The 12358-nt window shown below is 49.0% G+C and overlaps 1 protein-coding gene across 1 annotated transcript in view; it reads right to left on the reverse strand.

Moving 5' to 3' along the window:
- The window catches only part of LOC144767187 (hepatitis A virus cellular receptor 1 homolog), a 241000-nt gene extending 235069 nt beyond the window's left edge, over nucleotides 1-5931 (reverse strand). The window contains exon 1 of the mRNA XM_078650749.1: nucleotides 5836-5931. Coding sequence (XP_078506875.1) covers nucleotides 5836-5884 — 49 coding nt within the window. The 5' untranslated portion in view covers nucleotides 5885-5931. The remainder of the gene's footprint in view (nucleotides 1-5835) is intronic.
- Nucleotides 5932-12358: the final 6427 nt, after the last annotated feature.

Raw genomic sequence — 12358 nt, forward strand, 5'->3', positions numbered from 1 at the left:
CAGTAAAGTCAGTGTCTCGGTTTTGATGTCAACACCCCCACTCTGAAAATTGTTCCAGTCCTATATCGCTGCTGGTTTACAAGGCAGTTTCACATTTAAAACACCAAACCCCAGATTGGCTCCGCATGAGCCAAAGATTCCTGCTGCGGGTATGCACCAACAGCATGCATGATGTCGAAACTGGACAAGCTGTCAACTACAAATCCGTTTGGCATGCTGTAGCTGCACACACATTGCGGCACTGTAGTGAAATAACACTTCAGCCGGGTGCAGTATCTGTGCCAATCTGCTGCCACCACTCCAGCCACTGGCCCCTCCAAATCGGTGGAAGAAAAAGTATGGGGACTCCGAAAATTGGTTTGGTAGTAAAGGTGTTTTTGGCAAAGGACCCTGGTCCGGCTCCTCATGTCTCGGTAGGCCAAAGGCAGCTCTCAACATTTAGAACAAAGGCAGCCAGAGCCGGACTTTGCTAAGATAGTGCCCTGGGCGTGGGCGAAGGGCTTACTGATGGTGGTGGATTAAATGAGTTCACTGGTCAGTACCTGGATGGGTGGGGACTGGCCCCTTACCACAAACATACCCGATCTCACCCAGCTCACTAAAATCACTGATAGCTTAACACCCCAGAAGGGGTCAGAAGGTAAAGGGAAGGCAAAGAAGGGTGCTAAAGGGGTGTTACAGCATCTCCCGCCATATGATAATGAAGGACTAGAACCATTTAAACTGGTAAATTATACAAAATCGAACATGCATTGAAAAGGACAAGGTTGGAGCAGGATGAGAAGGGCACTGCTGTTGGCTTAATCTTAATGCACACAGCTCCATGCGCCCCTCAGAAAATTGAAGCCCCGGGTCCAGCTCGCCCTTGCTAAAGGCCGGCCCTGGAGGCAGCACCGCAGCCAAGGTCTTATTTTGTGTGCACACACGTCAAACATTTACAAAGCTGTGATACGTGCAAGCCACATCGGACAGTAAGAGTGTCTGACTTGTGGACACAGTCTTTGATGCTCCAAATGACACTACTTTAGGCTCAGAGTGGTGTAACAAAATAAACTCACTACACAGAAGTAGAGAATGAACACAGAGGTCAACGAATTGTGAAAAAACCCTGGAATGTACGTTGTTCATTTTTTTATTACACGTGCATTTTAGGGTCACGCTCCAACTTGAAAAGCTCAAGACATTCCTTCAAGTCCTTGCACAAATAGTGATCCACAGACCTCACGAGCAGGGCTCCTAGTCTGTCGCATCAGTGTACCAAGCAGTTTTATTTTCACCATTTGACAATCAAACAATCAATCAATCAGGAAATTGTGAAGCGCGCTACTCACCTGTGAGGGTCTGGGGGGTGTAGGTCCGAGTCAGCCGAAGAGCCAGGTCTTGAGGCCCTTCTTGAACGTGTGCAGAGTGGGGGAGCATCTGATGTTGATCTGGAGCTCGTTCCAGGTCTTTGCCGCGATGTAGGTGAAGGCTCTTCCACCCGCTCAGGCTCTGCGGGTTTCGGAGAGCATGAGGTCCGTGGAGCGGAGGATCCTCTTGGGTATGTGGAAGAAGACAATTTCATTGAGGTATTTGGGTCTGGTGTTATGGAGGGATTTGTAGCCATGGGTGGGTAGCTTGAAGGTTACTTTCTTCTCAACGGGGGGTTTCAGTGGAAGCCTCACAGGTGTCGAGTGATGTGTTCATGTGGTGGGATGCCAAGGATGAGTCTGGCATAGAAGGCGCTTCTGTAGTCCAGTCTGCTTGTTATGAGTGTGTGGGTGCCGGTCTTTCTGGATTCTGGAGGGATCCATTTGAAGGTTTTGCGAAGGATGCAGAGGGTGTTGAAGCAGGTGGAGGCGACAGCATTGATCTGACGGTTCATGGTGAGGGAGGAGTCCAGTGTGATGCAGGAGGTTCCTGGGCGTGGTCTTTGGGGGTTTGCAGAGGGCAGTGGGCCACCAAGTGTTGTCCTATGCTGAGGGGGTGGACCCGAGAATGCGGACTTCTGTCTTCTCCGAGATGAGCTTCAGACAGCTGCTGCTCATCCAGGATGCGACGTGTTTCATTCTTTCCTGGGAGCTGAGTCTGGTGGTGTCAGGTTCCTTCCTGAGGGAGAGGTTGAGCTGGGTGCCGTTGGCATAGGATCCTATGCTGAGTCCATGCTGTCTGACAATGGTGGCGAGGAGGGCAATGTAGATGTTGAAGAGCGTGAGACTGAGCGATGATCCTTGGGGTACTCCGCAGTTGATCTCTGTGGGTTCGGAGAGGAAGGGTGGGAGTCTAATTCTTTGGGTTCTGCCGGTGAGGAAGGAGCAGAGAAAGTTGAGGGTGGTTCCCTGTATGCGGCGTCGGCGAGTCTGGCGGTGAGAGTGCGGTGGGAGACGGTGTTGAAGGTTGCGGAGAGGTCTAGTAGGATGAGGGCTGTGGTGTTGCCTTGGTTGAGGAGCATGTAGATGTCATCTGGGGTGTCGAGGAGGACGGTCTCGGTGCTGTGGTTGCTGTGGAATCTGAATTGGGTAGTGTTGAGGATGGAGTTTTCTTCGATGAAGTTCGTCAACTGGACATTGACGATCTTCTCAGTTACTTTGGCTGCGAAGGGGAGGAGAGAGATGGGTCGGTAGTTCTTGAGGTCCGTCGGGTCTGCAGAGGGTTTCTTGAGGAGTGGCTTGACTTCTGTGCATGTGTCGGATTCAAAGGTGGCGTTGATGGTGCTTCGCCCTGCCTGGTTTTACTGCTTGGATGCTACAGGCTCTCTAGCTTTCCCTTCGTCATTTACGTTTTACCCAGCAATAAGATTTCTAAACATTATTGTCATAACTCCTTCATTATAGAGGTGTCAGTGAGGGACATGTGCGTACTAACACAGACCCAAACACTTGAAGGGTGCCCAGGAACTCAGTGACAGTCAGAGTGGTTCTGTGACCTCGTCAGGGATACCCAGCGGTATATAAATGAAATGGAGAAGCTACTTCCTCAACATCCAAAGAGCACATAGGCCTCACAATAGGTATGAAAACCACTACATAAATAACAATGTAATCATAAAACGGGGATCAAAGGCATGCTCGAATTACAGCTCCTTCCCACTGACTGTGTGCCCTCTTCGCCAGCACACCACCTTTCCGCATTGTGCCGTAACTTATATATCTCACTGTTTTCTTCTTCCCAACTCAGACATTTTATACCTAAATTGGCTCTGGAGAAAAATATCTACATATTTCCTATTATGCTGAAACACTCTGGAGGAGGGCTAGCGGTGTATCAAGGTTTCTTTTTGCCACAAAAATTTTGTGAAGGTTGTGACGTTTACTGGTCTAACTTCTGCACATTCAAGACACGTTTTTTTCTCCATTTCAATTTTCAGCAAATAGCAAATACTTTTCAGTAAATAGCAAAATAATGTTTACTCGAATCGAAATCACAAGCTAGAAAACACGCAATAATATGTATCTGCTAGTTTAACTTTGACAACTTCTTTTCTATGTACAATGGCACGTTTGCGAAATTTCACTTACAAGTTTTTCACTTTCATAGTTTTTGAATGCACGCTTGCATTGTGCAGGAAAAGAACGCCGTTTTCTGCGAAGTATGCCGAACCATTCTATTGCTAGTGCTAGATACGGCTGTGTGATATCATTTTGAAACGTGTGCAAAGTTGTGTTTTTCACCACTACGTCACGAAGGTTGCAAAAAACTCTGCAACTTTGCGAAAAACAGCCAGGGGCCACAGTTTATTCTGGGCAGCCTTGGGCACCACATGGTATGTGGGACGAAATGTGACGCCCACACTGCTGCACAACTTTAGTGCTAAGGTGGAAGTCTAGGAGTCAAGTTGCCTATCCCAACATTGAACCTATACCAAGACAAAGCTAAAGGTAAAGTTGACAGATCAGCATTCTAGGGTGAATAAAGGAAGTAGACAAATTGGCTTTAGAGGAGAGAGTCTAGCAATCTTAGGTTGGGCAACACAATTTTCGTGAGACCTGGCTCACCACCGTATTGTTGGGGCTCAGCCTCAGACTGACCACCTCCATTGAAACCAAATTTCCCCTCAAGGTACGCAGGATGTAGTCTAGATGTTCTGTGTCAAAAAGCAGACAATTAACCCATTCCCCTGAACCAAGTATAAATCACAGAATTATTTATTTTTTATAGTGGCAACCAACCAACGTCTGACCCCTCACCTTCCTTCTCTTGAATCCAGAAAGCATGGAGCTAATGAACCTAGGCAGTGTGCAATGTCCAGGGCCAACTTTAGTGAAACAATGTAGTTTTGTGCCCCTCTGTGAACCTTTTCTCCGCGGATTCCTTCACTACCACCCTCCAATCATGACCCTCATCTCTCCATAGTCCTCTCTTACATTTAATTTCATTTATAGTGCTTCTCATCCCAATGCATAGCGTTAGAGTACGTTACATCAGACCCACATACAGAGACAATGAATCATACAAGTGCATAAAGGAATGTATAGGACAGTGATACTTGGCCTGGGTGTCGCATACGGCCCTCCTGACCTCAACATGCAGCCCCATGATCAACAGCAGCACTAGGGTGCTATTTACTCGACTCTGCACTAAAAATAACAGGCAAGCCTTAGTTTAAAGGTTAATTGAAGTTAAAAAACAGAAGTAACTAGGTTGTTGTGCACCGCCTAATTTTAAGGAACACCTTCATTTTCAAGGCCATCTTGCAGCAAACGTATACAAATATGATAAGGTCTCTTCAAAATTCAAAAAGTGTATTTCATTTACATACAGATTCATTTAACCTTAATATATCAGATTATATCAGTGCATTGAGAAGTATTTTTTTAAGTGTACATTTTCAAATATGAATATAAACATTAATTTTTCATGCCAAAATGACAACAGTGTCAGTAGTGAACTTGGAGGCAAGTCAGTTATTAGGTGACACTTAGGGTGGCCTAGGTTCCTATTGTACATGAACAACATCATAGTTTATTAAATCTAACACATTGTGCAATTCAGCCACTAGATGCATAAGCTTTGTTTCCCCTATACCAACCTTGCCGCCGGCTGGCTCGCCACCAGACTGGCATCGATGTGGCCCACAGTCACATCACAGACCAAACTTTGTGGCCTCCGGGAAAATGTTTGCGAGTACCCGTGTTGTAGAAAAAGTTTCAAAAGGCAATTAGAGATTTAGGAGGCAGGAGTCACATACCATCCTTCTTGGAAGACATTAATACAGCTTACTCCGGAAAAACACAAAGTCAAGATTTCAAATGTAATGGTGGTTGGAGTTGTCTGCACTATAAATAATATATTACATGTTGTGCTTTCCAACAGGCACTTTAAACCTCTATACTATGTTATGATTAACCAAAACTCCAACTAGACAACACTCAGATCTCTCCAGCTAGTATATTATTAAATAGCATTATCTTGAGACTTTTATTACAACCTGAAGATTGGTAAAGCACAAAGAACTCAGGAGCAGGTTCTTTTAACCTTATAAGATATGTTACAAAAACATGACGCCCCCCAGCTAGGCCTAAATCTGGGACTGGCAATGATCTCAATGTGTCAGTTGTGATGGGTGTTTTAGCCCTTCTCTTTGGGTTATGTTTTGTGAGGTGTATGTGAGTACTCCTTTTTTGTACACTAAAAGCATTTAGTGTAAGTGTACCTGAAGTATGATGGAGGTAACTATCACTCAGTCGCACAAGATGAGAGTTGCATCACTCAATGGTTATTTCTTGCTCCAGTAAACGACGAAGGGACCTGTATACACATAAATGTTATCTATGGGCGCAATTTGTTCGCTTAAACCACGATCACAGCCTATTATATAATTTACCAGGAAAACAGTTGCAGAAATGTAACACTTACCTAAGCGTAAAAAACCACTCCAGCAGAGCAGGCCAAAGACTTCAAACATGTTGCCCGCTTGTAAAGTCAGTGAACACACATCTTATATATCCGCACTTGTTTAAAGACGCAAGAGAGAGGAAGGAACTTCTTAGTGACCACAGGCTGACGAATGGAAACTTCACATCAGAAGATGGTAACAACATTTTTCTCTGACAAGTGCCCTTCATTGCCTGCATAACCTAAAGATGTCAAGGGCTACAGCCTCTTTATTAGATTCTTAAGGGGCATTATAACAGCCTTCAGTTTATTCGCTTGTACATTTTCAGATATACCAATTTCAACTTTACAATTAAAGTGAGAAAGCATTGGCTTACATGCCATTAGTTAATACACGATTGATTACACTTAGTGTTAAGGTAAATATCTTAATAAAGTTGAGTTATACAGTCACTAGAGACAGGACACTACTCAAAAGGAACATGATGCAACATTACACACTGAGAGAATAGCAAGATCCTTTGTGCGCACCTTCCTACCACAAAATGTAGCATTAGACAAAATGAATATGTTTTTGGACTCCATTCTGCCTAGAGCTCCGATGCCAATAATTTTTCAGTTGGTTCCTTCTTCTATAAAATTGGGGTGAGGATCGGAGTAAGAAATATAGCAGACCGACTATAAAAGCACACACCACGTCTGTTACACTCAGACCCGAATAGTTTTGTGTCTGGCAGGTCTACCACCTCCAACATCCATTGCTTACACAGGGTGATGGAGTTCTCTCAGATTCTATGGCGTTATTCAACATGCGTGGTACTGGATGTGGAGAAAGCATTTAACACGGCTAGGGTCAAGGTTGGTCACTGTATCTAATGTAATGTTTTTGAATGTGTATATAAAGCTTATTTTGAATTTGAATTTGGTCACTGTATCTCGCCCTCATTCCAGGTAAGCAGAGGAACTCAGGAAGGCTGTCCGCTGTCTCCTCTGCTTCTTGCCCTGGTGATGGATCCTCTTGCACAGAAGGGCAGGATTGGGCACCTCACTAAATTAGCTCCACATTGTCTCACTATGGGGCTCATTAGGATGGCGGACGGAAGTGCGTCCGCAGCCCTGGAGTAAGCGGAAAATGCCTTTTCCGTGTACGCCTGCCGCGGACACTCCGTCCGCCACATCAGGATAGGAAAGAGTGTCAAAATTCCGTCCGCGACGGAAGATCACGCACCGCCGCCCAACTACACCTGACCACGCGGCGGACGTAACCAATCCAGAGACTCCGCCGTACGGACTGACGTCTACGACCGTCCCCTAAATCAAGATGGCGGAAAATACACATAAAACCGCTGCGGAAAAACAACCTGTCTGAACACGGCGGATTCCCCACAGCGAAGATACCATACATAGCAGAGATACCCACCGCAAGGTGCTCGCCACCATGGACCCAGCGCTACACGCTTTCCCGATGCTCTTCGCGATCCACCACGTCCAAGTCTTGGCCCACTATCGACGACGACGCAGGTAAGGCACAAACCAATCGCTGTCTGGAGGGGAATACCTGCAAGGGTCGTGACGTTGGGAGGGGGAGTGTCATGTTACCGAAACCACTGATCACAAGCAAATACAAATACACAATTGTAGTACGCAAGCAGGAATGACTACGACAAACCACGACACATGATTGACTACCTTTATTACACATAATAGGGGTATAATCACAGTGTATGCGTGAGCATGGGCAAAGTGGGCACCAGAGCATGAACATCAGAGGTAGCACATCAGAGGGCAGAATGCAGTATCAGAGCATCAACAGGGCAATGTGGACAACAGAGCAGGTACATCATTGGCAGCACATCAGAGGGCAGAATGCAGTATCAGAGCATTAACAGGGCATTGTGGACAACAGAGCAGGTACATCAGAGTCAGCATGTGAGAGGGGCTAAGTGCATCAACAGTCCATTGCACTGAACATGTCCATCAGAGGCAGCACGTGAGAGGGGCTAAGTGCATCAACAGTCCATTGCACTGGACAGGTCCATCAGAGGCAGCACGTGAGAGGGGCTAAGTGCATCAACAGTCCATTGCACTGGACAGGTCCATCAGAGGCAGCACGTGAGAGGGGCTAAGTGCATCAACAGTCCATTGCACTGGACAGGTCCATCAGAGGCAGCACGTGAGAGGGGCTAAGTGCATCAACAGTCCATTGCACTGGACAGGTCCATCAGAGGCAGCACGTGAGAGGGCAGAATGCAGTATCAGAGCATCAACAGGGCATTGTGCCCAACAGAGCAGGTACATCAGAGGTAGTAAACGAGAGGGCAGAATGCAGTATCAGAGCATCAACAGGGCAATGTGCCCAACAGAGCAGGTACATCAGAGGCAGTAAACGAGAGGGCAGAATGCAGTATCAGAACAGCAACAGGGCATTGTGGACAACAGAGCAGGTACATCAGAGTCAGCACATCAGAGGGCAGAATGCAGTATCAGAGCATCAACAGGGCATTGTGGACAACAGAGCAGGTACATCAGAGTCAGCACATCAGAGGGCAAAATGCAGTATCAGAGCATCAACAGGGCAATGTGCCCAACAGAGCAGGTACATCAGAGGCAGTAAACGAGAGGGCAGAATGCAGTATCAGAGCATCAACAGGGCAATGTGCCCAACAGAGCAGGTACATCAGAGGCAGCACGTGAGAGGGGCTAAGTGCATCAACAGTCCATTGCACTGAACATGTCCATCAGAGGCAGCACAAGTACGTGTTCCAAGCAACCCGTCTCAAGGAGCACAACAGTGCAAGGCTGTTCTCAATGGACAATGTACACACCATGTGCAATAACATGTGAGTGAAGTGAACAGCACCTCACATCACAGAATCAGGTGGACTGCGTGAACTACCTGCCTCAGACACACTGCCAGCACCAGAAACAGGAGTATGAGACACAGCCACAGCCCGAGTGACTGACACATGGGCCACAGACCCAGACACACTGCCAGCACCAGAAACAGGAGTGTGAGACACAGCCACAGCCCGAGTGACTGACACATGGGCCCCAGACACACTGCCAGCACCAGAAACAGGAATGTGAGACACAGGCACAGCCCGAGTGACAGACACATGGGCCACAGACCCAGACACACTGCCAGCACCAGAAACAGGAGTGTGAGACACAGCCACAGCCCGAGTGACTGACACATGGGCCACAGACCCAGACACACTGCCAGCACCAGAAACAGGAGTGTGAGACACAGCCACAGCTCGAGTGACTGACACATGAGCCATAGACCCAGATACACTGCTAGCACCTGAAACAGGAATGTAAGACACAGCCACAAATGTAGTGACTGACACGTGAGCCACATACCCAGACACACTGCCAGCACCAGAAACAGGAGTGTGAGACACAGCCACAGATCTACTGACTGACACATGAGCCATAGACCCAGATACACTGCCAGCACCTGAAACAGGAGAGGGCACAACTGAGACTGTGCTACTACATGATGCATGACAGCAAACAACAGACACAGTGCCACTATCTGATACATGAGAGTCTACTGCACCAGCGCCACTGGGACCACAGAAATGATGAGCCACAGGGCTGTATGGGCCAGGAGGCAGGGTGGCCCTGGGAGCTGGGGATAGCTGTACTTGAGCGACATCGGGGTGGGCAGTTGTCAATGGTGTGTGTCTGCGTTTCTTAGGGATATGTGAGTGCACCCTGGACAGGACAGGACTGGCAAGTGGTGGGGACTCTAAAGAATTATCACCCACCATAGGTGGAGCATCTGCTGCCAGGGATCGGCTTTCTGGGGACGTGCTGGAGCCTGCTTGTCACTTGCTGTGTGCCTGCCGCCTGGACTCAGAATCATGTGTAATGGGGGATGCAACAACAGGGGACTCCCTCCTCTGCTTCTGACGGGCCTGGATGGGAGTGGAGGTATGGGGGGACTCCGCCGCGGAGACATCTGTTTTCCATTCCTTCGACAACATCAGCCTCAGTGCAGCCAGGGGTGATGTATGCCTGTCCTTGATTGCGCCAGTGTCCATGGGAGAAGCCTTGTCCCTAGGATGTGCCTTATCCGTAGGAGGAGTGTTGGCTCTGGACTTTCCCTGTGCCCTGGACGGTGCCCTGTTCCTGGCAGCAGACTTGTCGTCTGTGGTGTACCTGTCTCCAGAAGACACCTTCTCCCTGTGTGTGTCCCTGCCCTTGGGAGATGGCCCTTGCTCTGTTGTGTGCCTGCCCTTGGGACTCTCCCTGCTCTTTGGAGGTGCCATTGTCTTTTGACTGTCCTTGTCCCTGCCCTTGGGAGATGGCCCTTCCTCTGTTGTGTGCCTGCCCTTGGGAGTGTCCCTGCTCTTTTGAGGTGCTTTTGTCTTTTGACTGTCCTTGTCCCTGCCCTTGGGAGATGGCCCTACCTCTGTTGTGTGCCTGCCCTTGGGAGTGTCCCTGCTCTTTTGAGGTGCCTTTGTCTTTTGACTGTCCTTGGGAGTGGCCCCTTCGTTAGTATCGTCCTTGTCCTTGGGAGTGTCCCTGCTCCCTTGAGGTGCCTTTGTCCTCTGACTGTCCTTGTCCAAGGGAGTGTCCATGGACTTGGGAGTATCCCTTGCCTTGGGAGTACCTTTTGTGTGGAATGCCTGTGTAGCATGTGAAGGCATGTCCCCCAACACCACTTGTGGATCCTGTGTGTGTACTCCAGTGTATCTGACGTTGTCTTTGTGAACAGATTTTGCTGACCTAGGGAATGGTGTCTGTGCCCTCCGTGCCCTGACGTGCTGTCTGACGCTGCTTCTAGTACAATAACCTTTATTAGAGTCCTGGTCAGAATATTAACTCCCCCCCGAGAGATCCAGTGGTGTAGATGGGGAAACAGAAGTAGCACCCTGTCCATGCGACTGTACAATGGCAGACGACACACTGCTTGCCAATGACTGAACTGTCCTGTGTAGACCAGCAAGATCGCCATGCATCCCTTCCATGAATGCCACCACCTGCCCCAACTTCCTATCATGGTCTTGGAATGCATTTGTCATATTGGTCTGCCCCACACACAGCTGTCACAGCAGATCAACAGCCTCAGCACAAAGTGCATTTTGGGTCCACGTGGCAGGGGCAGCGGTGCCTGCACCGAACGCCACTCTGCTCCCCCTACTCCTGCGTGCACGAACAGTACATGGTGCAGTTGGCGGCAGTGTGGGCCCTGTGTGCTGTGTCCCGACCGAAGGTGTTGATTGCCCACTCCCAGTCTGTGACAACAGTGCTGGCTCACCAACACTCTCGGTAGATGAAGACGATGGTGTCTCCACATGCGAGTCCTCAGGGACGGTCCTGTCCCACTCTCCGGCGCTGCCCTCCTCTGTGTCAGTCTGCGTGTGCGCGAAGTCTGATCCGGATGCATTGCCTCCACTCATCTCCGCCGTCTGTGGCTGAGTGCCCTCTGCCAAAGCTGAAATGTACAGAAAAGAGGTGTAAGTCATGGGCACACTCACGTACAGAAGGACAAGGAATCCCTAATTCCATTGCTGACAAAGTTCTTCTAGCCCCCATCCTGCACACGGCCCACCTTTACCAGTCATCCTCACATGACATCAGCGTTGTTGGCCGTGACACATGTACAGCATGCGGACAGGGCAGGAGCATGTACATCTGCACACATGTCTTGCCATGGGGCCACAGACCACTACGGCATGTGCTCCAACTCTCAACTACTAAGCAAGTGGCGTGTCAACATGCCGGACCTGGATGTCAAATTACACTCACCCAATGGCACCAACATGGCATCGCAGCGATACATACGCACCACGGAAGTCACTACTGTGTCTGGGCACCAATACATGCATTGCACTCCCAAGTAACATACACAGACAGTCTGCTCACCGCTAGTTTGCTGTTGATCCACACTCAGCCGTTCGGACAGGTCAGGATGCGTCACAGCAATGATACGGTGCATGAGAGGGGTCATGGAGCGTCGGGCCAGACGTGGCGTCCTTGGAATCATCCCCAGTGTCACTTCCGCTACTTTCTTGCTCAGCCTGGAAATGTCGTCCCAGCGTTTGTGGCAGTGTGTATGTCGTCTATTGCACACCCCCAATGCCTGTACATCACGTGCTATGCTCCTCCACACGTCCTTGCGAAGGTTCAGCTTGACCTACCATGATGGGAGACAAAAGGGTGCAAGTCAGTGGACAGTTTGCCTGTCACACAGATAGGGGCAACACGTATCTGTCAGCAGCCATGCACATTCCGACAAATATGTCGGGCCCACAGTACACAGCTAAGATTGCAGAAGCCAAGAGTCATTGACCACCTCATGCACACCAACATGTTCCACACTGCACTTACCACCTGTCCGGGTGCGCCGTAGAGCCGTCCAAAGTTGCGGAGCACACCGTCCACGAGGACATCAAGCTCCGCGGCGGTGAAGGGACGAGACCGGATCTCTTTGACTCTCGACATGGCAAGATCACGGACGGTATCCCTCCCGATGATTTATGGGCACCCGTTCTCACCAGGGTCTTGAACGAGGCAGTAGTGGCAGGGCTGC

The sequence above is a fragment of the Lissotriton helveticus genome, chromosome 7 (genome assembly GCF_964261635.1).
Source record: "Lissotriton helveticus chromosome 7, aLisHel1.1, whole genome shotgun sequence".
NCBI lineage: Eukaryota > Metazoa > Chordata > Amphibia > Caudata > Salamandridae > Lissotriton > Lissotriton helveticus.